The 24,601-nt window shown below is 43.8% G+C and overlaps 2 protein-coding genes across 15 annotated transcripts in view; both read right to left on the reverse strand.

Annotated features, from left to right (window-relative positions):
• Positions 1–16,105, reverse strand: part of shaker (potassium voltage-gated channel protein Shaker) — a 154,958-nt gene extending 138,853 nt beyond the window's left edge. For 2 of the 14 annotated variants that reach the window (XR_003389293.1, XM_026814214.1), the window contains exons 1-2: positions 9,455–13,126; positions 6,055–7,053 (exon numbers count right to left, since the gene is read on the reverse strand). Coding sequence is in view for 13 of the 14 variants with exons in the window: in XM_026814214.1 (XP_026670015.1) it covers positions 6,055–6,215 (161 nt within the window). In the remaining variant the exon portion in view is untranslated. The other 12 variants (XM_026814213.1, XM_026814211.1, XM_018025937.2 and 9 more) reach the window with 11 other exon arrangements.
• A 1,167-nt stretch (positions 16,106–17,272) lies between these two features.
• On the reverse strand, positions 17,273–22,128 carry snRNP-U1-70K (small ribonucleoprotein particle U1 subunit 70K). The gene is given in 9 exon segments (XM_018026031.2): positions 17,273–17,966; positions 18,088–18,440; positions 18,508–18,748; positions 20,880–20,906; positions 20,909–20,953; positions 21,239–21,320; positions 21,406–21,468; positions 21,542–21,724; positions 21,882–22,128. Coding segments are annotated over 9 exon segments (1,302 nt in total). The 5' UTR covers positions 22,026–22,128; the 3' UTR covers positions 17,273–17,802.
• Between the last annotated feature and the right edge of the window lie 2,473 nt (positions 22,129–24,601).

The following is a 24,601-nucleotide window of genomic DNA, read 5'->3' on the forward strand; positions in this document are numbered from 1 at the left end:
CCATTAGTTCCTTCACTGTCAACATGTTTCTAGTCGCTGGTGCACTCTGTAAATTTTCGGACTCGCTCGCCCGCAGCTCATATTAAATCGAGACTTCATCCAGAGCCGAATTACCAAAATCGTTCCACGGCTTCGGGCGAAAATCTCGACGCATCCCGCGAATCTCCATCCCGGAATTAATCGTTAAATAAGTTAGCAGGAAAACTTAGTTAACTACGAATTCCGTTTAATTAGAAACAATTTCGCCATTGTAATTAAACTCTGTTAGAATAGTAATGATACAAGTGGAATCACACTTGTCTCTTACATATATTTTTATTATTACATTAAAAATAATTAAACGAATTCATATTTTTATAAAGATATTCCTGTCAAGTATACGAACACTGAACAAAACAAAGCATACTTCAATTATGATTTATCATAAATTTGAAGAAAAATCGTTTTCGTAAAATTCTGACGTTTGTTAAAATATTTGAACGGTTGTGTAACTTGCCACGAGGCCGAGATTAATTAAGGTAGATATATACTCGTGGTAGTAGTAGGTGCAAGTTGCGAAGACGAGCCGCATCGTCGATAACCCTCAATGACAATGTACCCCTCAACGATCGACCACCCCTATCGTCGACTTTAATCCGTAAATATTGTATTCGAATTACTCTCTGTAAATTACACCGCAATAAATTATCTGGTATCTACTGCCTACATGTACAATGATATAAACAGTTATTTACTGATATAACAGTAACATCCAGTAGTTATAAATCTACTAAATAAATAAATAAATAAATACTAAACTACTAAATAAATAAATAGAAACCATAATTACGAATTTTTCATAAAAAAATTCTATTTGGATTAAAGTGTCGAAACGAGTCTTAAGTGTAAAGGGTTTGTAAAATCCTTTTTCAGTATTTCATTTCTGTGTTTAGGGTCCTGACACTTGAAACACGTCTCTCGTGAGCACACAATTTGTTTTTGCTTTGCACAGTACCGAAATGACTAGGTAAGTTTTCATGTCGCGTAGTGGCCAACGACAAAATTAACTGACCCCTTTTTATTCGCGTAAGATAACACGCGTACCGGTAGCCCATTGTCTTTTTGAACGGTACAAATTTGATTTCATGGTAAAAAGGATTGTGTTGTTACACGGATGAACGATTTTCGCTAGGAACACTTGACATTTGTTCTCCTTTGGTCCTTTGCCCGTTTATCCTATCGGAAATCTAATTCTCTGTCGAGAAAAGGAAAATTCGCAATTTTCCTTCATCTTCCCTCCACACAATACATAAAGATGAATAATTCGACTTTAATTAAGATAAATGTCCCAACTTCCTAAGATGATTCATAATTAAACTGCGGTGGACGAAGATCCCCCGGAAAAAAGGTCTGTAGAAGGAAAGTTTCGTCTTGCGAGATAACAGGATTAAAATCCAAATTCGATTCGAACTCGAGTCGCTCTCATAATGCGAAACTAAGTACTGTCGTGAGGTAATTCGAACGCGTCTTCCATTCTTTTTTTCAAAACGCATTCACGGAAATTTGAATCTGAATGAAAGTCTACAATAATTTACTCGTCTCGCTCGCCTCTCACCCAATCATCTCGCGAATCTTACGCTACTTGAACGATTTCAGCGCAAGTGCGATATCATTAAAAGACGACGATTCGCCGCCTGAATCGTCGCGCGTCAATACCGAGTAATTAGTAACCGCGGAGGCGCATAATTAATAGAAACGAAAGGTTCCCTCGCGGCGTTTGTATGTCACGAACGTCAGGCGGTAAAATCGAAACAGACTCTCGTTCGCGCAAACCATTGGACCACGAAATTTTCTTCAACGATAACCGAACCTAGCGACACGATTTACCCTGATTTCAATGCATCTGTGCCGGCGAGCTATCTATGGAAAAGAGTCCAACTTTCGAAGCAGTTTATCCTCGAGCCTCGCGTCGATATCCCAAGATTTAAAGCGGCTTAATGCGTTCTCCTGGCCGATATACATCTCGCTTCGCAATTTCGAGGACTCCGCGGATTCAGAATTGTACACCAACACAATGGATTTGCGTATACATACACAGACAGGCATTACACGCGGACGCGCGTACATTGGCTCGCGACACAATAATTATTTCCGGTGGATCCTGTCCAATGTCGACACACGGTAAATAGGAAGTGGACGGTATATAATTCGACCGAGTGGAATTATATACCCAGGGCAGCAAGTATTTGCGTTGCATCGTTATAAAATGGAATTGCTTACCTCGCAGTGCCCGCGCGTTCGAACGCGTGTGCAGGACGTGTATAGAGATACTTTTGTAAACAAAATTGGCCAGTCGATATCGAATTCCGATGAGGCGCATCGCATCGCGTTCATAATTAATAAACGGACCGAAATAACAATCGGAGCTGCAAAAAACAACTCCTACGTTTCTAATCCGATAATAATCGTATCACCTTCGTCGATTAATACCAGAATTAGGTCATCATTATTCATTCTTAGATTCGAACGTGATTTTGCAGCAATTACTGTTACCAGCGCTAGTTAAATTATTCAACAAGGAAGATATCCTCTAACGAAGTCAGTCAGGATGGATCGAGTTTTAAGAATTCTCATGTAGGGACCGATCGATCGACAGGGGCTGCAATTTCGTGCTCGTACGAATATATTCAGCGGGAGGGACAGAGAATTGACCACAGTCGCCTCAGCCAGCTAACGACTCGTGATACGAGGGAACGGGAAGTCATACGGAACTGGGAAGAGTCACGGATCAGGACCAAGGCAGCGCTCCGGGGTTACGACTCCGGGGTGACGGCAATTCGACGCGGAACTTCCGGAATGATGCTCGTTTCTTTCTTAAAACGATATTGTCTGCTCTTCTTACCGAGCGAGATTATACGAACCCTCAGTTCTTAATTAAACGTCAATGAGTAGAAAATGCGTCTCTTCATTTGCCGTGGCGTAATACGTATTAGCTTCGCAAGAATTTACGTTAATTTTGTAGCAATTGGGTCACGGAGTTAAAGGCAGCAGAAGAACTGAACAAAATAAGCGGTTTTTGGAGCGAAGTGCACAGTAAAGAAAGGAGCTGCTTAACCATTAAACGTGATATCAGGAATTAGATGTCTGAGTTACATTTGCATACGGAACGCGGCTCGAGTTCAGCGAAAATTCGAAAAAAGAGAATAAGTTATTCTTTAACAGTTCCCCGGCTCTTAATGAGTTTACGCCAGGGGTCGTTACGAGGTGCTGCACAAAAATAGCTAAGACTTCTGCATCGCGGAAACTGAAACCGAACCGTTTTAAATTGGCTGCCACGTTGCGAATAATTGTTCAGATAAATTTCTTTACCTTGGCAAAGATGGAAATTAATAAACCTGTCTGCGTCGCGATTCTAGGTCTGAAAATTGGAGGGTTGAACCTATTATTTCTTGTTAGTATATTAGCGAGCGTATGAAGAGAGGTCGGACGCAAATAATGGGGTGCTCCGTCCAAAAGGAAATGGATCGTAGAGGAAACGTGAGCGAAATTTTTGGCTAAACGACGACGTTTAAGGCGACCTCGGCTGCTATAAACGTCTCGGACGATTGAATTCGCTCGCGTTTCGAATAAGAGGTTCGAAATTCAAAGCGTAAGTATTTATGTATCAAAGAACAAGTAGGCCTCGCTGAATGGGAAAAGGGAGAAGCATTGTCAATGACGGGAGGAGCGATGTCCGCATCCCACCACCGCCTACGCTATCTTTTGCTTCCTCTTGTTTGCTCTGGTCACAGCCAAAACCTTTCGAGAGACTGGAGAAATGTGAAAGAGCAAATACGTTTTTTAATCGTGGCAACACTCGCGAATAGGGCCAGGGCGTACATTACTATTCATAAATATATTTCAGGTTTTAACATTTGAACAAATAATAAATTCCGAGACGTCCGAAAAGACTTGAAATCAGCAATTATATAAATGATTACTTGAACCGAAAAAATACATCACAGTGACTGTTACTTCTCTAATGAATTATTGTTACACGAAGAAAACGTCTGGAACCTGCAGTTTTCTATCTAACTGGAGATTTATGAACGGTACTGTACAACCCCGGATTTATATGCGGCGACGGTTGCGAAAGTGGTGGAGGCAAGCGAGCGACGAAGCATTGTTAGAACGGTGCCGGAGAAAAACACACGGCAACTCGTCGACGCGGAGCTGTTGAAAATGAGGCGAAAGGGAAACAAAGAGGCCGATGCTTCTCCGCAGAGTTTTCAGATTCGACAATGCCAATGGTACGGATACGCGGACGAGAGGGAGACGAGTGGGGGCGAAACGGTGTGAGCGAACAGGAATTCCATGGACGCGAGACCATCAAAAGATCCTGGAGAAGTTTTCTCGCTCGGGCAAATAAAGCCAAAGCCATTGTACACGGTTATCAGCTTTGTTCGGAGTCGCTTCCGATATCGGCAATGTCTTCCGGCACCCCCTCTTCTTTAATCTGTCCCCGACCACGAGAAATATTTCCGTGCAATCGACTCGGTTGCACAGCCACTTCCGATAAGGTGGCTAAGCGCAGAGAACCTGCTCGTAAACGCGAAAACAATGCTTCATCCTCGAGTGCTTTTTTTTTATTATATGTATAGATTCGACCGGCTCGATTTTACGTGGCTGAACCACTTTCACCGGATTACATGCAACCGTCGTACGAGCAATCGATATCAAACGCTCCACGTGCGTTGAAACGCCGAGAGACAGCGATTTATGTTACGTCCTAATTGAATTGTGGTTTAACGACAAATTTAACCAATACGACACAAACAAATTACCACAATATTAAATCTCTTATTTCATATTGATTACGCATTGATTGAACGATTGAAATATTCTGTGAATGTATTATTTCTCTGTTTATCTCGTGATGATCGGTCGTATTTATCGCTGTACGACATTTCAGGCAGCACGTAGCCTTAAACTCGAGATGATGCAGTGTACAGTAGGCAACTGAGCAAAGTTGAGAGACGCCTTGCAAGCTTCAAGCTGTGCTCTACATAAATGGAACGTTACGCGGTCGTATCGACAAACGCGCCGACGACGTATGTATATAGGCTGACAGGTAGAAAACCGTGATCTCGTCGGAGACCCTGATACTGTAATTGCGTTGTAATTTATCGCGTTACACGGACGCCCCGTGAGAGTTGATGAAAACGCCCGGGCGAGCGAATGGAAAAAACGCGATTAAAATGACAAACGCGTCCCTATTATGATAACGTTTAAACGGAACACCTAACAGGCTGATCCCTCGTTTCATGGCTGTAAAAACAGCCAAATATTACTAACTCTCGTGTTTTTAAATTCAATTTTATAACTGTCAGATAACGTTTTAACATCTACATAATCCGCTGACTAAAAAAACATTGCCGGAGTTTTTCCACGTAACGGGAATGTAAATTAAGTTTTTCTTGAGGCCAATGTTAACTCAAGACTAATGTTAAATTTTAGTAAAACGAAGTCACGTAACGTGTACTTTTAAGAACGATTAACTTTTACGGAAAACCCACTTGAAAGGTTGCAGCTATTCTTAAAAATCGTTTTGACGAAAATCGTGGTTGAACTAATAAATCCATTGCATTTGAACGGTATTCTCCGCTCCAAGAATTAAGCTCTATTCTTACTGAATACAAACTACCTCGGTTTGTCATAAGACCATTTCATTCATTCCACAAAGTAAACGGATTTGTGGCGCGAGAGTTGAACGCGCTAAAAAGTTTCTCTAAAATATCTACGGTTGAACGTATAAATAGGTTCCCGCGGTGTAAAAAATTACATAATTAAATCTGCGTGTCCTGTTAGTCTTATCTTCTTATTTAAGCAGTTAACTTATCGTCTTTTAAAAAAAGTACGATAAGTAATATAAATGATGAACAGATATAGTATTATTATAAAATATTAGTCGGTATATATTTTTATTTTGTATTATTAAAACTGTCTTTGAGAAAACATGGCCGGAACTTATTTATACGGTAGACTAGTGGAATGCAAAATAGAATAATAATAAGAAACGTAAGTAGTATGACTCACTGATTGAGCACCCGTTCGTTGCTGCCAGCAGCCCCAGAGCCCTGAACACCGGAAGCGGCGGCACCCGTGTCGTGATGCCTCCTCTCCTTGTGGACAATGCCCATTAATTTCATCCATGGATTGTTGGCCGCATGGGCGCCCATGCCGCCGCTTTGCCACATTGCGCTCGCCAGTCTCGCTCTTTCGAAGGGAGCCCTGCCCGGGCTCCAACCAAAACTCTAGCCTCGCCGGAACCACTCCCCGCTTCTGCAGCACCACTTTATCCCGGCACCACTTTTTATCTCCCGCACCACTCGTCTTCGTGTTCGTGACGCGCTCCTTCTCAAACCGTGACCGATCCCCTTCGCAATTAACTCTGCTCGCTTCGACGCGCTCGCGACCGCCGCGTTCTCGAGCGTGCCGATTCCGTTTACGATCGGCTCCGTCCGTGGTCCCGTTCACCAGAACCGCGTTCTCCAACCTTCCCGAACCGAACAACTGATTCTTCGCAATGTCCTCCGCCTCGATACCCTCGACCGGCAGCAGCAAGTTTGATTCGGTCAAAAGAAGGAGCAGCTTCCCAATTAAGAGATCATCGTCGAGAAGAACCGGAGAGAGACGCAGCCATGCGACCGCTCGCGAGTGCAACACCCTGGTGCGGTGAGCGTGATTGACAGGGCTACCTGGCCCTGGGTAGGTGCGAGGTGCCTTGATCGGCCCCGTAGGCTCCCTAGCCCGCCTCTCGAGCACCTCCACCATCTAATCCTTAGTTTCTTCACAAGGCTTTTTCGGCCCCGCAACCTCTTTCTATCGGTCGTTCACTCAATTCCGAATGATTTTCCTCCTCGTTTCCCTTCCGCGTTCCTCTGTTCCTTTTCTTCTCTTCTTCCACTTGCTGGCTCTCGGCTTCGGTTTGTTCCTTTCTCCTCTCTTCCACCTCTCCGCCTTCGAGAGTCGTACGGTTTTTCGTGACTCCGTGTCGCCTCACGTTTTTCTCGCCCTCTCCGCGATGGTCTTTGCCTGCGAACACAAAAGGTTCCATCCCCTTTAGAACAACTTGCTTTCGGAGAGAACAGACGAAGTTCGAAACTGCGTTGGGTTCCACTTCCGGTTATAGAGTCACATCGCAATCTCTGGATGAACGTGCGTACGTATGTAGCTGCGGGTGCACCGAAATACCAGGGACTTTCGAACTTCGTTTAACCGTTTCACCAAATCGTTCAACCGAGGCCTGTCAAGCTTTAGAACGGCTGACAATTAAATTCCACAGCCGACTGTCGTGACTAAGTTTCGAGTCGACACACAAATTGGTTTGCGATCCGTACAAGACGCATGAAAATAGAACAATGACGCGAGAGACAACAAAAAAGGTATAAACTGGAACACCTTTGTCAATGAAAAAAGACGTAGTGTTTCTCATGAAAATTGTTCACGGTGATATGATCTCCTAAGTAGATACGAAAAACGAGGCGCAAGACCTTAAGCCTTGAACAATAAGCTCTGACAAGCTCGAGTTCGAGACTACAGGCAAGGGTGGCTACACTTATTTACCTAGGGTCGCTCGTTACGAAACGGAGCTGCCGGATACAAAGAAGCTATTGGCCTTTTCGAAGGAGCATCTCTAAAAGTTCCTCACTGAACGAGGCGCCTCTTTGTAAACGAGATACTCTCAAGTGGTACAGATACCATAATGAACGCTAATTATTTTCATGCGATGAAGACGGCAGGAAACATTTGTTCTCCGAACAACAACAACGTTAGATAATTCGCACGTTTCGTCAGTAGTAAACTCGTTATTTTACTAATACATAGAACCTTGAAACAAGTCGAGCAAACAACTTTCAGCGAGAGACGCATATGAAATTAAGCGTGAGCGTGTTTCGGACGATTCACCAGGCATCGCTGCGAAATGTCAGCTATTGATCGCTTTTAAAAATATCTGGCAATTCGTACAATAATAACTTCGGTTTCGGCTAAAGATAAGTGGAACTCTGTTGGTTATTTCTTTCGTCCTTGCCATCCTATTTGTCTACCGGGACAAAAACATCGGGCGACCGTGGCACAAATTACTTTTGCCAAACTTTTCGAAGAAAGACACAAGTTTACGTTCTATCCCAGAACCGCTCTATGATCATAAACGCTAGGGGCCTTTAACTCGTCAACAATTGAGTGTTTTATATCCATAGACCTGACGGTGTGACGCCCACGACGTACCAGATTAACCAAGGAAACGCTAAAGGTTCCGTACGACCGAGGTAATCAGCTCGTTTCAGAATAGTGCTAGCTCGATTAAACCTCGTATCCACCCTCGTTAAATCGGCGCGATTAAACGCGACGGCTACGCGGGAACAGGCAATTGTCTCGCGACGTAAACTAACCGAGTTCTCCAGCAAAATCAATTCGTTTCTCCCGAGAATTAATGTAATTTCTCGTAGTCGTAATTCAGCCAGTGCAGTGCGGGGAACGCGACGCACCGAGTTTACGAGCCATCGCCGTACCGGCCGCTGCTACTTTCGATGGCGAGAAAGATTTAATCAAGCAAGATCGTAACTCAAACCTCACTCTTTTCATTAAAGCCTATAAAATAAGAAAAATCGCAACTAAAGAATTCAAATTGCGGAATTCGCCATCGGGCCGCGAGATCTGTAACGTTTCATTCAGTGATAAGGCGTACCGCGTTCGAGCGAGTTCAGCCCGGGTCGAGAGAGTAAAATGATTTTACATCGCGACCCGCACACGCGAACTTTCGCCGTAGAACTTCCGCGTACCTGCCAGATGCCGAGTTTTCCTCTCTCCGATAACTCGAAAGACGATATATTTTTCTGGCGGAACACGCGACTCGCGTTGCTTCGGATACCCGCGGCGAAACTTTACCCTTGGCGTAGTTTGTAGCAGGACTGCACGCTATTTTCGAAGTCCGCGGTGTTCCTCGAGGAACGATCGCCGAGACGCGGACGTCGTTTCACCAGCGACCTATTAAAGGAACAGCGTAACTTTGCAGAGACGGCGCGGCACCGAAGAGAAGAACGAAAGAAAGAAGAGAGGAAATAAACGAAGACCTCGCGAGGTCTTCCACGTTTCGACGTACCCAACGACGGAATGTTTTCATGCGCAACGGGAATTCTCTTTCTCCTCTGTGTATTTTCTTACTTAGAAATACACCGTGCTTATCATACTTCAGATAATGAAACAAAGGATGTGAAACAATATTTTTTTAGTTCTAACAATAACCGATACGACAACCATACTTCCCACTTAAATTTCCCATTCGCCTAACGCCATGATCCATAATATAAATAAATGTTAAAGTTTTATCGTAGAAGAGAAAATATGACCAACTCGCGAGAGCTTATTATTTAGTCTTTTCACATTGAAGATAAAAAAAAAAGAACTGAAGAGTCTAAGAGAGGGTTGTTCTCACCTGTTTCGCGTGGCAGATCGGAGCGACCGAGGAGATAAGCGAGGAAGCGAGGAAGAGCACTCCGCGGTGCACTTTTTTCGTGGCCGGGGCGAGACGAAATGGAAAAGAAGAGTTGGCTGGTGGAATCGAGGGGCTGTTGTACGAGCCACTCGGCTTCTCCGTCGTTCAGCCACCGTCGCGGCGTCGCGAGCGCATCTTGTCACCGCACGCACAAGAACGTGAACGAAAGGAAAAAAATAATAAACAAAACAAACAACACGAGGGTATAATTTGAACGTCTTCTTCGTCACCACGCGAGTTTCCTTCCTTCCTTTATGCCTTCCTTCCTTCCTCACCGGTCCACCACCCCCACTTTTCCACCTGGTTATCACGTTCACCCTTTAACTAGGCTCGCGTTGGCTTGAAGCCAGCAGCGCACGGTCGTTGTTCCCCACGATGAAGGCACGTAGCCACGCACGAGCTCGATTTCGACCTTCCTCCGCCTCTCGACCCCGATCGACATTTCCGCGCAAATTTAATGCCGATTAACTGTGACGTCGTCCCTTCCCCGTCACGCCCGGTCCACTGCCATCTGCGAAATTCGTCATAATGATAACCGAACGTCGATTATCCGAACTAATTAAAAGATCCGTCCCGATAGACAGTGTCACGAACGTTCGCCCTTGGAGAATCGGAGGAGACAACAAGTAGGGGCGAGTTCGAAGGATTCGTACACAAAGTGATGCGTAATTCAAACACGACATATGTTCGACAGTCAATTTTTAGCACAATTTCCCCTTTGAACGATGATCGAATAATCGACGTTCTACGTCCGGACGTCCCGTTTTTACGCACCCTATCTCGCGAACTACGTTCGATCTGCGCTATTCTGTTGTACTTCGTGTATCCGCGAACACGCGCGGATGTTCCTTGGACTCGCGGTTGTAAGAAAGGAGAGAGAAGCCGTTTATGGTCGAACCAGAGACCGAAAAGAACCAGCGGGTGGCCGGTCACCACACGACGGTGTGCACAAGCAATGACCGCGAGGATGTTTACGCGGCCGGCGCGAAAGCGAAACTGACTAATGCGGACCTCGGACCCCAAAGTCACTGATACGAAGTAAATCAACCCGCATGCGTAAATGACGACCGTAAAACTCTGTTTTTATAGTTAGTGGAATTGAGCTAACAATCTCTTCGGGAAACTGAATCTACCAACAGTTTATACGGCGAGTAATTCTTGCCTTTACGAGGGAACGTGGTTTGGCATCGCTGACAGGGACGCTACAGGTCGAATTCTAACGTTGTCTACAGGCGAAAAAAGAGAGAGAGAAATGTAGAAAGACCGCGTAGGAGAGATGCTAAATGAAAAACCTTATCACGTGTCAGTTGAAAACGACTTCGTATAAAATTTTAATTGGTCCCAATGAAATCTCTCGCAACAACCGATACGAATCGAATCTCTGATTGCCTGGAGTTAATAAAAAGTGATGAATTTAATTAATACCCGGTCTTTTAACAGCAAACAGAGCAAATTAATGAATTAAGACCATTTGGTTGAGCAGAGGAAAGCCAAGTGAAGGCTGTTTTATAGGTTGCACTCTTATGGTTTTGCTCGTCGAAAGCTTCTAAATAAGCACGATTAAACTCGCTATTAACTTCACTTTACTTACTTCACCGTATCAATATAAAGAAGAGAGGCCGGTTACAGAACTGGCTTTTTTAAGGGTAACTAAATAAGGTGTGCAGCAATGAGGAAGCAACCATAAAAGTATATGATATACGTATACACGTATGGAACCTTGGCCAACGTTATTGGTCGTGGATAGTAAAGATTCTATAAGAATTTCATTTTGCCTCATGATTGCCCGTTTCGTTCACGGTCTCGTACTTTTTGGATGGATAAAATATACGGAAACGACGTCGGGGCGAAAAAGTAAACGACTGCGCCGTAGACATAAATGATACACGACGCGGTTTAACGCTTGGTAAATAGCCATCGCGGTGTATCGATTGCGAAAGAGGGATATACACGTGTATAAGCATGGAATCGTGGGTCGCGTGGAAATTGTCGGAGGAGAACCATCGGTTCGCGTGGCTCGAAAAACTTGCCGGTAGTGCCCCGAAAAGAACCGCTCGCATGTAGAAAGCCTGGAATCAACGACCTTGATTACACCTTGCTTTGCCTTGCCCCGTTATTTCCTCACACGAGACAGTTTCGCTCGCTCGTAATCCGTTGAAAAGTTCACGTAGCAAAAAAATTCACTGATCTCAAAGGGAACCTTGCACTGGAGAGAGAACAGCCGCGTCGAAGGTTTGCGATTTCTAAGAACGAAACAGAGTTTCACAGTCGACAGGTCGACGATACTCAACGTTAGTTCGACGCAGAGCGAGATAACTTCACGAATAACGATGTCCAATTTGTCTTGAAACGTTCACAGAGAATCGTGTCCCTTTGCTCCGAGCACTCGATCACTATCGGAGGAATAATTCCTACAGAGAAATCACTCTCATACGCGTTATCACACGCAACATCGAACAGGACGAATAAAAGAATATTGTAATCGTTCGCGGTGGAACTCGTCGAGAATACTTTGGGACAAAAGCAGAGAAGACGTTAAACTCGCAGGAGAATGTCGAGGGAGGAGAAGAAGCAGCGGCCGGCGAAGATTTAGAAACGAACGAAGCGAGGGCTAAAAAGTAAGAAGTCCGAGCGAGGGGAAGGAGAACGAGAAAGGCAACGATAACTCGTGAACGGAAGGAAATCGCACGCGTACCCCTCGGTCAAACACGAGCATCGAACTTGGACGTACCCATCGCCGACACCACGGCACGATTGCAGCCAATGAGATCGCGCGATCTCAGCCGCATTGGCGGTGCGTGAGAGAGGTCGCAGGCAAAGACAAGCACATGCGGCTACCTCTCCTTTCGAGAAATCGAACCGTTTCGATCCTCCCACGATCCGATCCGATCCGGGCCTTCGATCCCGACGATTCCGCGGACACGACTAAACGAGATCCCACTGTTCCCCGCCCATCCAACTGCTTCCTTGCGCTCCTTGTTTTCCTCCTTGTTATCTCTCTCCCTCTCGACCCGCGTTCGCTGAGCCAAGTGCGACACACGGACGTAAATATACGAGCGATTTCACCGTGACCGTCTTTCGAGAACCGCTAGCATTGACATTGGTGACGCGGTGCCGAATCACGTTGCACCCCCTGTCTCTGTCCGTTTCGGTCATCGAACAAACACCAAACGCGAATTGCTATGTCGGGAACGTTTGCTACCACGAACAGTCACCAGGGTAAATCAGCGATTAGCAAAGGAACAGCACTACGATGTCCTCTCTTCCTGGCGGAGAAAAGGTGGCAGGATCCTGTGCACGCACCCGGACACGGTGTCATGTGGCCAGAGCCGGAGGTCACGCACCGGTGCTCCTGCTACGATTCACCGCAGCGAACCCGCGTCCACGGTATCCCCGCAAGCACAGTCCTGTCTCAAGAATCGCTAACCCCTTCTCTACGTTTCCGTCTCCCCGTTTCCCTTTCCTGGGATATCTCCCCTTCTGTGCGTATCCGTGCGGTCTGATCATCCTGCGAATCGCATACCACGAGCCGGCTCCCGTGTACACAGTTAACCGGAACGAGCGGAAGCAAGCCAAAGAGGGAAAGAAGCGGCGAAAGAAATAAAGAAAAAGAGATGAACGAACCGTGTGTCGAAGATATCACCGTGCGCGAAGCGAATCGCGACGACGAAATCTTTCGGCGAGGTGTATCCTCGTGCCTTGAAAAGAGAGCGACGACGGGCCCGTAGAACCGTAAGGGCGACGAAAAGAGGGGCGGGGGGTGGGTGTAAGGAAAAAGGCACCCCGACTTAAAAGAAAAGGCGGGCGGCCACGAGACTCCCGCGCGGAGCCCAACGTTTCGCCTCACTGCCGGGCTCACTGCAGGCTCTGACGCACCAGCCTGCCGCCCCCTGTACGCCGCCACCTCCGGCATCCCCTTCCGAATACCCCCGACTCCCCTTACTATCCGTTACTACCCCTTCGACCGCCCACCTTGCTTCCTACCCTCGCCATCTGGCTCGCTGCCTGCATCGCTGCTTGCCTGCCTGCCGGCCTGCCTGCTTCCCTGTCTACCTGCCTGCCTGCATGCATGCATGCCTACCTACCTGCCCTATACCTGTCTCTTTGCCTACTTGCCTGTCCTCTGCCTACCTGCCCGCGTTTCATCCCCTTTACTCGCCTCGACGCCCCCGGCCCACACGGCCCAAACTACTGTACACCAATCTCTCCTTCTCTCAACCCGCGATACTCAGTTCCAACTCTTTCCCTCTTTCAGTGTTAGCGACGTTCCCTCTGCCGATCAGACTGTGGAGGGTTTCGTGTACCTGTGTGCCGCACAGGCGCACCCACACAATGTCATTCTTTCGGTGCACACGCGCATCTAAGGCGTGCGGCATACCATGCCGAGCTACCGGCGCACACCTGCGCCGTGCCGCGCCGTGCCGCGCTCTCTTCCCTCTCCACCGCCGAAAACCTGACCACCATACCATGCCTAGCTCTGACACCCCGAGACCTCTCTCATTGGAATTTCTCTTTACCTGTTCCCCGTCGCGTGCACCCATTTTCTTCGCCGCCTCCTTCCGCTATTTTCCGCCTTTCCTTTCCTCCCGCGCTGGTCATTGTTATTCCCCGCTACCGCCGGTCCCATCCCCTTCTCTGCGCGATGCTCACGGCGCGTTACCTCCGTATAAGTGTTCCTTACCTCTTCGTTAATTTCATCTTCTCGTTCTTTTCAACGGGAACCTCACCGTCACGCTACCTACACCTTTTAGAACGATCATTCCGGCAGAGAACATCTCGGGTACGTGTTCGTTCGTCACACCATTCGCGAACAGATGAAAGCAATTGCTAGATTGCTAGATTGCTTTTAATTACTTCTAAAACAGAGGCACTTTCAATGGACAGGGCACAACTTTCTCGCTGCATTTCCTTGCGCTTGTAACATTGTTTTCCCATCCGCCGATCGCAGTTTTTATCGCGTTTCTACTTCGATTCTCGTCTCGCCCGTAACAATACTCGAGCGCTCGTAAATCGATCGTAAATGTGGATAATTAATCTTCCCGCAGACAAAGATGCGACTGGAGCACCGATACTCTCGGTCATTCGTGTGCGAAACTCACTGCGTTTATCCGTTAGTAATCTCCTGGTACTTTGCAGACGGAAGAAGGGAAGAAAGTTCTCCTCCCTTCGTTCTAATGCAGAGGTCTTGAATTTCCAAAGCCAACGCTTTCATAAAAGAAAACTCCTTCCGTCGAACAGCATCGTGAACGTCATAACTTTATGCAGTGTCGGAAACGAAATCGAGGAAAGAAAGATTCACAAAGGAAGTATCTCTCACGAGAGGATACTTTATCTTCGCTAAGTAATCCCGTTTAGAGAGATTAATCGGAAGACGACTTTCGTCCGGGCAGCTCGATACAAGGGAAAAGCCGCGATTCTCCAAGATCGAACCGACGTTAAACTTGCATGAAATGGAATTTCCGCAGGAGACAGAGGTTCGGTATGTTGGATCAGAGGCCACGAATACGAGGACCGAATACGATGCACCTAAGGCAGTGCTTTTGCTTCCCGGTCTCAAAGGGACGGAAAAATTAATGGAATTTAATGGATTGCAAAGGACCAACCGGCCACCGTCAAAGAATCACGAACTTTCCGCTCGACATGATTACGTCAAAAACATTTTGTAACGCCTTCAGTCGAGCAAATAATGTACACGAATGCATACGACAAATTTGATTTCCCAACTTTCCTAGTTACTCGCGAACGTAGTTGCAGTAACCGGACGTGAAATTCTAAATTTAAATTTGCATCTCCGCTTTTCGAGGAACCGGAATTAAAATTTAAATTTCTTTCTGCACTTCGAAAATGTAATTCGAAACTTTTCTTGTTTCAATTAAGCAAACATTTGCGAAAACGTCTATGACGGAATTATTAATACGACAGCGGATCGGTGGAAAAGTGGCATTCGGCAGGAATGTTATCCCCGACGTCAGGAAACTGATCCAAACTCGGAACCGCTAATAATTAAGCACTCTACGGCAGAGGATAAGAGGTACTGAGTTGGGAAACGAGGCAAGCCACTTGTTAAGTTACTTACGGCTGCGGTTTTTCAATTTACCAAGCCGCAAGGAATATTCCCTTAATTTAATCAAACTAACGATCATCAACGTTCATTTTAAAGAAAACAAGATGATATAACTAGAAAGCGTATTGATTTACCAAAAATTTCACGCCGGATTTAGAACGGGTGTATGGCAACAATTGTGATTTACAAATATTGTCAACAAATATTGATACTTGAATAAATATCGAGAGAAGCGAGGTGTATGTAGGTCTGATCGCACAAAATAGTATCGCGAGCGAGGCACAATTTGCCAGATTGAATTTCAGACAGACGAACGACAGTTGAATCAGAAGCAATTCAAAGTTATTGCAAGGGAATTGTAATTTCCGGGGAACGAGCGCTTAATGGCGGCATCGGGCTGCGACATCGCGCCCAAATAGGATAAGGAGATTCTACTCACCGGTGCTCACTGTTTCCGAACACCTATCCAACCCAACCGCCTTTAATCGATCTCGCCGAGTCGTGCATCCCGCTTCTTCCTTTCGCGCCTTTCTCATCATTTTCCAATCTCTATCGTTATTTCGTCGAATCGTACTTCTTTCTTTTTCTTCCAGCATCTCTCGCGTCATCCTTCGTTTTCAACGTATGTATAGAAATGATCCCATTTCTGTAAAGTAGATTTTCGTTAAATTTCCAGACACTGAATCAAGGTTTCAACTTCTAACTTAACAATGACTTAGCATTGAAACTAGCACACGTTTTTAGGTAACACGTATGTATATTTTATAAGGATTTTCGAATAATGTAATTATTCTTGAGACATTAATGCCTAAGCGAAGACGAGAAAAGTAAAGCGGGTTAAGTCTTATGAAATTAATTACATATCCCATCTAACTACGATCTCTAAATGAAGTTAGACAAGCATTGTTTGCAAAAATGTTGAAAATCATGTTCGTATAGTAATAGAATCTAATTAATTTACCTGTATTTTTGTTAGAACATGAAAAATCGTAAGTAACACGCACTCATTACTTGCCTCTTGGCGAACTGCGTCTTGACTGGCGCCACTTTGAATCGTGCACAGCATGAGTCAAATGATCTTTCTTCTTGTAATAATATCTTTTTATTAAAATATCAATTCAATATTATTTTTCGTAGAATTCATCGTATCGAAACGTATACATGTTTCTTGGTTCATAAAAAACTTCCAGTTATCTATAACTAGTAAGATAAAAAGGAAGGAGCGCTTATCGAATCTCTCGATCTGATGCACGTAGTACCTAGTACATTCCCTTTACAATTCGATTGTATTCCAGTAGCATGACATTTAGAAAGATAACCTAGTCATCAGTTTAATGAATTATAGAGCCACTATAATTTAAGATACAGTAACTTTAGCGTTGCGATTGATTTTCTTAGAAGTTACCACTATTTTTAATCTCGTTATCGATATCGTATCCATAGGTACGAGACCGGAATGATTTGGTCTAGTTAATGCACAATGAGCCGACAAATTATACCGGTAAATATGACAAAAAATAACTCGCTCAATACCGCAACGTTCGGTACACGTATATATACATACATTAACATAAATATGAAAGGTTTCGAGATCCAAGTAGTTTGGAAACTAAATTTCAAGTTCAGGTACTTAATTTGAATTTGAGGAATAGTATTTTCTAAGAAGGGAAGAGAAGAGCAGGGTAGCAAACAAATTAAGTGTAGTAATTTATTTGTATATATAAATATACATGTTGCAGTCATGAATGAACTAAATTTATGTAGCATGTCTTATATAATCACTTATGTACACATATTAGAGAATATTGAAATTATAGTAGTCGCAATAGAATTTGAATGATCAAGGATCTCAATTTCCATATTGCGAGGCTTCCATACGGACTGCTACAATGATTATAATTCGCGATTGCATTTCTGCTAATATATTCAATGCGTCTAAATTTATTTACCGGAAGTATTACTTTCGCACCGTTTAACCGTAAATATATAAAATTTCTAATGAACCCGATAGAAATAACTGCGTACAAACCAGTAGTCCAGATCAGCTTACCTTGCAATATCCTTACTGAGTATCCGGTCGCTGTAGAGTAACTAGATACTCAATACGGTCGGTTCGGTATTACACTAACAACAATGGGAAATACAATACATTATTGACAAGTGCGTTAATTCACCGTATGTGGTAACGAAAAAATGTATTATAAGGCGAGAAATATTATTGAGATCAGTAGTCCTGCACGGAGTCGTAATTATTGTAGGGAGGGGGATCTGGACGACCTTCTGGAATCCTGTACTTCTCTTCCACCTCTTGGTCATTATCGTCTTCATATTTGACGGCAGTGAAGTATGATCCAGATGTTGAAAAAGTGTTACTGTAATCGGGGTAATCTAAAAAATTTTTATAAGAAACATTAATCAAACGAGTGTAAATATATTATATCAGATATATATAAACGTATCAAAATATAAATATATATCGATATAATAGAGTAAATTATAAGAAACGTACCGTCCAAAGGCTCTTCTTTAATTCGTATTTCTTTTGTATCCTCGTCTTGGCGATCACCCCGATCTTTTCTGTCTCTTCGTTCGCGATCGCGATCGCGCTTGTCCCTCTTGCGATCACGGTCACGATCGCGATCGTTACTCCTGGAACGTCTCCTCTTACGATCCCGGTCACGATCGCGATCACGATCACGATCCCTCCTATCGCGGGGTCGTTCATCCCTTTGTATCTCTTCAATGTCCGGATCAGGCAAACGATCGCGACTGCGTCTACGTTTTCGATCGCGCGATCTGCTTCTAGTTCTTCTTTTACGATCACGCGACCTTCTACGCTCTCTATCCAATCGATCGCGATCTCTGCAAGAGCATAAACAGTTAGAAATTACAATTGTAAAGTCGGCAAGAATAGAAATAGTTCAATTACCGGTCTCTATCAAGGCGTCCAGAATTCTCCCTCTCCCGTTCCAAACGATACCGTTCTCGTTCTCTCTCATTATCTTCCCGACCAGAATGCTTAATGTTCACATCGGGCCCTCCTCTTCGCGTACCTCCCAGTCCGCCACCGAGCCTTCGCGGAAGCCATCCTTTCACGGTCCTAGCACGTTCCACGTCGACCAACACTCTGCGACCATCTATTTTCTTACCATCCGCATGCTTATAAGCAGCTAAAAGTACCGATTGAAAATTACCACTTTGCTCGCGTTTTTACGCTCACTATTTGGTAGACTATAGGACTTCTATGTCCCAAGGAAATAAATCTGAGGTGGCAGAAAATATTGTTTCTTTTTCTGAAAAGACTACGATCTTTGATAGTGCGAGTTTCGCGACGACGAAAACACCACTTTTAGAAAGAGAACAGACGATCGGTCATGTAAATTTTTTTCCACGAGTCCGAACGTAAAATTTCGGTAAACCACATACGAATGAAAGATATATAGACAAGAACGATCCGAAAATTTGTGACCGAAAACAGAAAAGAGACAATTAATCGAGCATCGAATGATTTGTGTCACCTACGTGTGATCCTTTTTTTTCTTTCAACATTATTTGTGTTTCTTGCCGTTGTCTCGATGAAAGTATAGGAACTAATAATCATTAAGATTTTCCAGAGGTGATCGAGGTCGTAAGGTATCGGCACATATTATTCCTGATTATGCACGTACCGATTATAACGTACGTTATTTTATAAAGCAAAATAGTACAGTACGTATCGTCACGAGACAAACTTCTTAAGATCAACAAGTATATATGTACTTGATGAGAGTCTATGGATGTACGTCTTTATGTATGAAGCATACAAAGCGACGAATGAACTGCGATTACATCAACTAACAATGTTTCTAAACGAAGATCCGATGTTGCACCGTAATGATTATTTTACCGTATAAAATTACGGAGATACGTTATATTCGCGGGGCATGAATCAGTAATAAAATGTACAGATTTTTCAGTACCTTAAATCTACGTTTGTAAAGTTCAAAAAGTATAGCAGATACAAAAATACCTACCGCGGCTACTTACGTACGGAAGTTAACACAAATCTTAGAAGTACGTTTAATCGTGAAATGAACTTGTAAGAGACTCGCGAGCATAGAGTAGGCCAGCGCGTATTGATATTCATTGGGAAGGTGCCCAGTCTTCATATGTTCAATCTCCGAAGAAGTTTATTTTGCATTTACCTGGTGCGCTTTTTTTTCTTTACTTACGACCAAACCGTGCGCAAGTACCGTGTATTTTATACTTTACGTTGTGTTCTAGTTGTATATTAGATTTAACGTAACGTTAAAACGAATTTGTTTTTGATTCTCGTTCAACAAGGAGAACTTGGTTTTCATGGAAAAATTTTCTCTCTTTATAATGACGTATGTATCTTTGCTTTCTTTTCGATGCCCGCTTTCCAAAGAACTCACCGATTTGAGATGAGAGTACGAAAGATTACTTACTCAGAGCAAATTAGTATTCTATATCGAAATTGATATATTTAAGGACTTAAATATAAACAATTGATTGAATAAAGAATGATTCGATGACCTTCTGAGTAAGATGATGACTAGCTAATTTAAAACTTTTAGTAAAAAACGGAAACAGCAACGAGATGTTTCAGAAAGAATAATCGATTAGTTTGGAACATGCATTTTGGTACTAGACCTAACGAGAAAATATCTTTTGACACAGAGCCCATTCTACGGTACCTGATGTTTACTTGGTACACGTCTTAGCGTAACTTTCACTTGCGTCAAGTTTTTTCACCTACGAGTACGCAACTGTATAACCAGTATAAAAAAAAAAATAGGTGCTACAACCAAGGTATGAAAAAGTGTATCAGATTACTCAATGATGCACGATTGTTAATGTAGTACTGAGAGAAAATGCAGTTAAATTTTGTTCGAAGAAGTTCAAATGTTTCCTGAACGTGTGTATTGATAGCTTGATTATGATACTCGTAGAGTCTACCTTTTACGTACAGGCGCGAGATCTAACTGGTTGCGGAGCGTGTCCCTGAACCTTTCTCCTAAAAAGCCCACCAATCAATTTCAATGTAGAATGCTAACTTATACCAGACGCGTTCAATTAAAAATTAAAAGAAATTCCAGCCCAAAAAAAGTACGCATCCGACATAAAAAGACTCCTGACTCCCAGCAGTTTTAAGAGTGTGGCCGTCACTATTCGGCTAGCCCCGGAGGGGTCTTGGCACTTGAACCACGCAACGTTTAACAAAATCAGACAAGATAAGTAGGGTAAGCGTAGATGCTAACAAACGCTTGTTGTATGTTGGATCTTACCACACATACAAACCTATCATATCAGGCAGGTTCAGGGATTTTGCATGGAATAGTGAACGGCACTAGTTGCCGGCAGCGGCCACCACGCTGTACCAAGAACAAGATAAAAACTGCATTAATCAAGACAGCCAATAATTCGTTTTTCAGTTGATCGTTTACCATATATGCATTTACAGAATGGTAATCCTGTATGGATGTATGGCGGGACCCCCCGTACCGTCTGGTTTAGTACCAATGAAAATGGGTAGCCTAACTATAGCCCTGCCCCACTATATTCTAGCTGGAAGTGATGCTAAGTAAGATGAATTTCCAGACTATGGACTCACTGAGGTTTCTCAAGAAGGGATTTTACATTTCCTAGCTCTTACTTACAGTGCATGTCTCTTTCGTGCTCATACTCAATGAAAGCATATCCCCTAGGTTTCCCATTTATTGTATTGTGAATTACTACTATCTGAAACAAGCAAGAGACACTGTTAAAACAATTTCAAACAAGAAAGGACGTTCATGTTGTCACTTTTTTCTACTATCGAGCTTACCTTTTTTACTGGTCCATATACTTCGAATTCCCTTCTAAGTTTGGATTCAGATGTATCATAATTCTAAACAAACAACACAAATATAATTATACAGTAAGAAATTATTAACAACATTTGTTAAGAAAAAAATACTCACAATTCGTGCTACAAAAAGAGTTTTGAAAGGATCCGCAGTTACATTCGGTATACCAGCAGGATCCCATACTGCGATTTCCTGTTCTAATTTATATGCAACTTGTTCTGCACGTTCTCTTCTTCTACGTTCAAGACGTTCTTCTCTTGTTTCCACACGTACCGGTGGTGGTGTGTCTTTAGGGTCCTATAGAAGATAAACTTTACTCTAACGTGCAGGCGTTATAATGTATTTAACCGGAAGATCAATGAATCATACTTAAAATACCAAATTTCGTGCTACGTAAACAAAAGAAATTCCTGTCATAAGTGAATTAATTAAATGTATATCCAGGTTCAGTTACCTCGAAGTATTTAAGAAAAGTTCCGACTCCAATATAGCCTCCATTCTTCTTCTCGTGCGGGAGCTTGCTAACGGGGGGTAAATATGGTATTGGGTCCCGCGGTGCGAAAAGGGCTAACAAGTTCGGCGGTAGAAACTGCGTCATTTTCTCGGGCACGAAAATAACATGAAACTAATTCTCAGTTCCCGAAAAACACTGAAAGAAACACCATCGTCGTGTCTCGCATACCACAAAATGGCGGCGACGTCGCTACCAACTTATGCAGCTAGAGAAGCATTTGCAGCACCGTAAAACTTAGCTGGAAAATGTCTATTCTATACGCAAGCGCGAATCACCGCCATCTAAAAACCAAATGAGTTCCTTTTTCCGGATCGAACACGAAATAATTACTGTTTTTTCTATAAAATTATTAAATACAATTAAATTAAATAAGCGAATAAAACTTCTAACTATTTTTAAGCATTTGATGATCTATTCAGTGTGATAAACATTTCGTATACTTCGCTACAAGAGAGTTTCTAAAGCTGGCACCAGCTGACGCCAGGTGTACGTTAAACGGGCTTTAGTGTGGCTCTAACGGTGTAAAACTAAACGTGTGCATGCGTATTTCCGAAGCTTAATTATTATTTCTTTATCAAATGCGCTCGAAATATTGTTCTTCTTTTAATAGTGCAAGCGTTTTGAAGATTACACGTAACAGTCTCTACAAAAAAGTAAGTAAAATTGGTAAAACTGCTTGATCATTTTGTATTGTGTATTAAGGTAGTAGGGGTCGGAATAGATTCGATCGTATGGCTGCCGTGACGTCATATCCGTTTATTTAGAATTAAACAGTACACGTTACGATTAAGCCAAATTCGTGGGAAACACTCCTCTTTTCTATTCTTGTGTAATAACCATATCCTTGTCTTTTTAATTACTCTTAATTATTATCGTACATTTGAAAGAATTAGAATATTCCTTTAACGATGTACATTACATTTGCAGTTTCTTAATTTTAGAGAATTTAATTATGTTCCCCCAACGCTATAGAATTTAATGATTTTTTACAAGTGAGACTTCTGTGCACGAAGTTCGATATTTGAAACAAGCTTACTGTTTTATGACAAACAATACAATACTGATAAGATACGTGCGTTACATCACCACAATTACATTTTTAAGTGCACTGTTGCACTAACATACACACGCACAACGTTGTAAAGTACAGACTCTAGCTAGACTGCACTTTGTGCAGTATTTCATCCCATGAAAAATGTTCCCCAGTTCAATTTTCACATTTATCTGTAACGTAGCTAATACGCGAAACGTAAAAGTAGATCTTTTACGTAACACGAGCATTTTCAAACACGTGTAGCATTCAATAATCCTCTATTATGTTATCACATCGTATACAACCGATAGCGATATGTGTGCACACACATGTACGACTCTGTATTTGTTTAATCAACATTCATGAACGAGTGTTCTCAAAAAAAGAAGATCGGCGAAGGTTGTACTGTTTATGAACCGTACGATTTCACGCGTGCAGCCCGGAATGGACTTGCATCATCGTAATCAGAATGCAGGCAGGACCCGCGCTTCCACGCACGCATGCGAGCGCTTATTTCTGTAATACATCAGCCCGTCCGCGGACGCTAAAATAATGTAAGATGGATTTGACTTTCGTCCAATATTCAACCGGCACCGTATGCCTGCTCACGTTCACGTGCTCGCGCGTTCCGAATAAAGAACTCGATGCGCGCGGTCTGCATCCGTGCACGCGCGTTCACGCATGCAGGTATATGCCTACGCAAACATGCATAACTAGGCATGTACGCGAAAAACGGCGAGCGATGCACACGTTGACGATTACGCGCGGCTAGTGCAACGTTTCCCACTCCCGACCGGTCAAACGGATGACGGCCCGTTTCGTTCCGACGTCGTACGATCCGTGTAATTACCGGACAATCACGCTCGCGATTATTCGCCAGTAATAACGCTTTTGTTTACCCGCGATTGTATAACGCGTAATCGCGTGGCAATTACTCGTCGACTGCGCCGCGCGACGGCGACGCTGGATGCTGATTATTTGACCGCCGCGGCGACGCGAGCTGCGTAATCGAGCTCGATATTTTTTTCATCCCGGAAATCCAAATTATTCTCCTGCCAGAGCTATTTGTTATTCCCAGCGTGCATGCACGCTGCACGCGTTGGAAGTTAATAATTCTTAATGACGCTATAAAGATATTATTATGTACATATGGGCTAATCAAATTCGTATTAACAAAGAAAGTAGACTTGCCGGAAATTTCCAGCGAGCAAAAACGCGCGCATTCGCTGCACACGAGTTGGGAAACGCTGATGCAATTCCCTTTGGCAGCTGGTTCGAAGCTGCACATACCGATATTCACCGCGAATATTGGCACGCGTCGCATCGTCTTTGTCGAGGCTCGACCGCGGAGCGCAAGAAGCGTAAAGGCAGGAGGGAAAAGCCGATAAAGAGGCAGAGGAGAAGGACGAGGTCGTGACGAGAGGCCGCGCTGAATATATCGGAACGCACCCTCGCGTACGTTCAAGGAAAAAGATTCGATTGCACGGGCGTCGGCACGTCTCCGTGAGCCGTACTGCCGAGCATACTTGTGAGAATGTGCCCGTTTCCCGGCTGCCATCTTGCTTTTGCGTGATGTCACGGCGTGGCCTACTTCTGAGCACTCCACGTGCAAGGGTCGACGACCCTG

This window comes from Ceratina calcarata, unplaced genomic scaffold (genome assembly GCF_001652005.2).
Source record: "Ceratina calcarata isolate Rehan_Ccalc_2016 unplaced genomic scaffold, ASM165200v1 scaffold369.2, whole genome shotgun sequence".
NCBI classification, from domain to species: domain Eukaryota; kingdom Metazoa; phylum Arthropoda; class Insecta; order Hymenoptera; family Apidae; genus Ceratina; species Ceratina calcarata.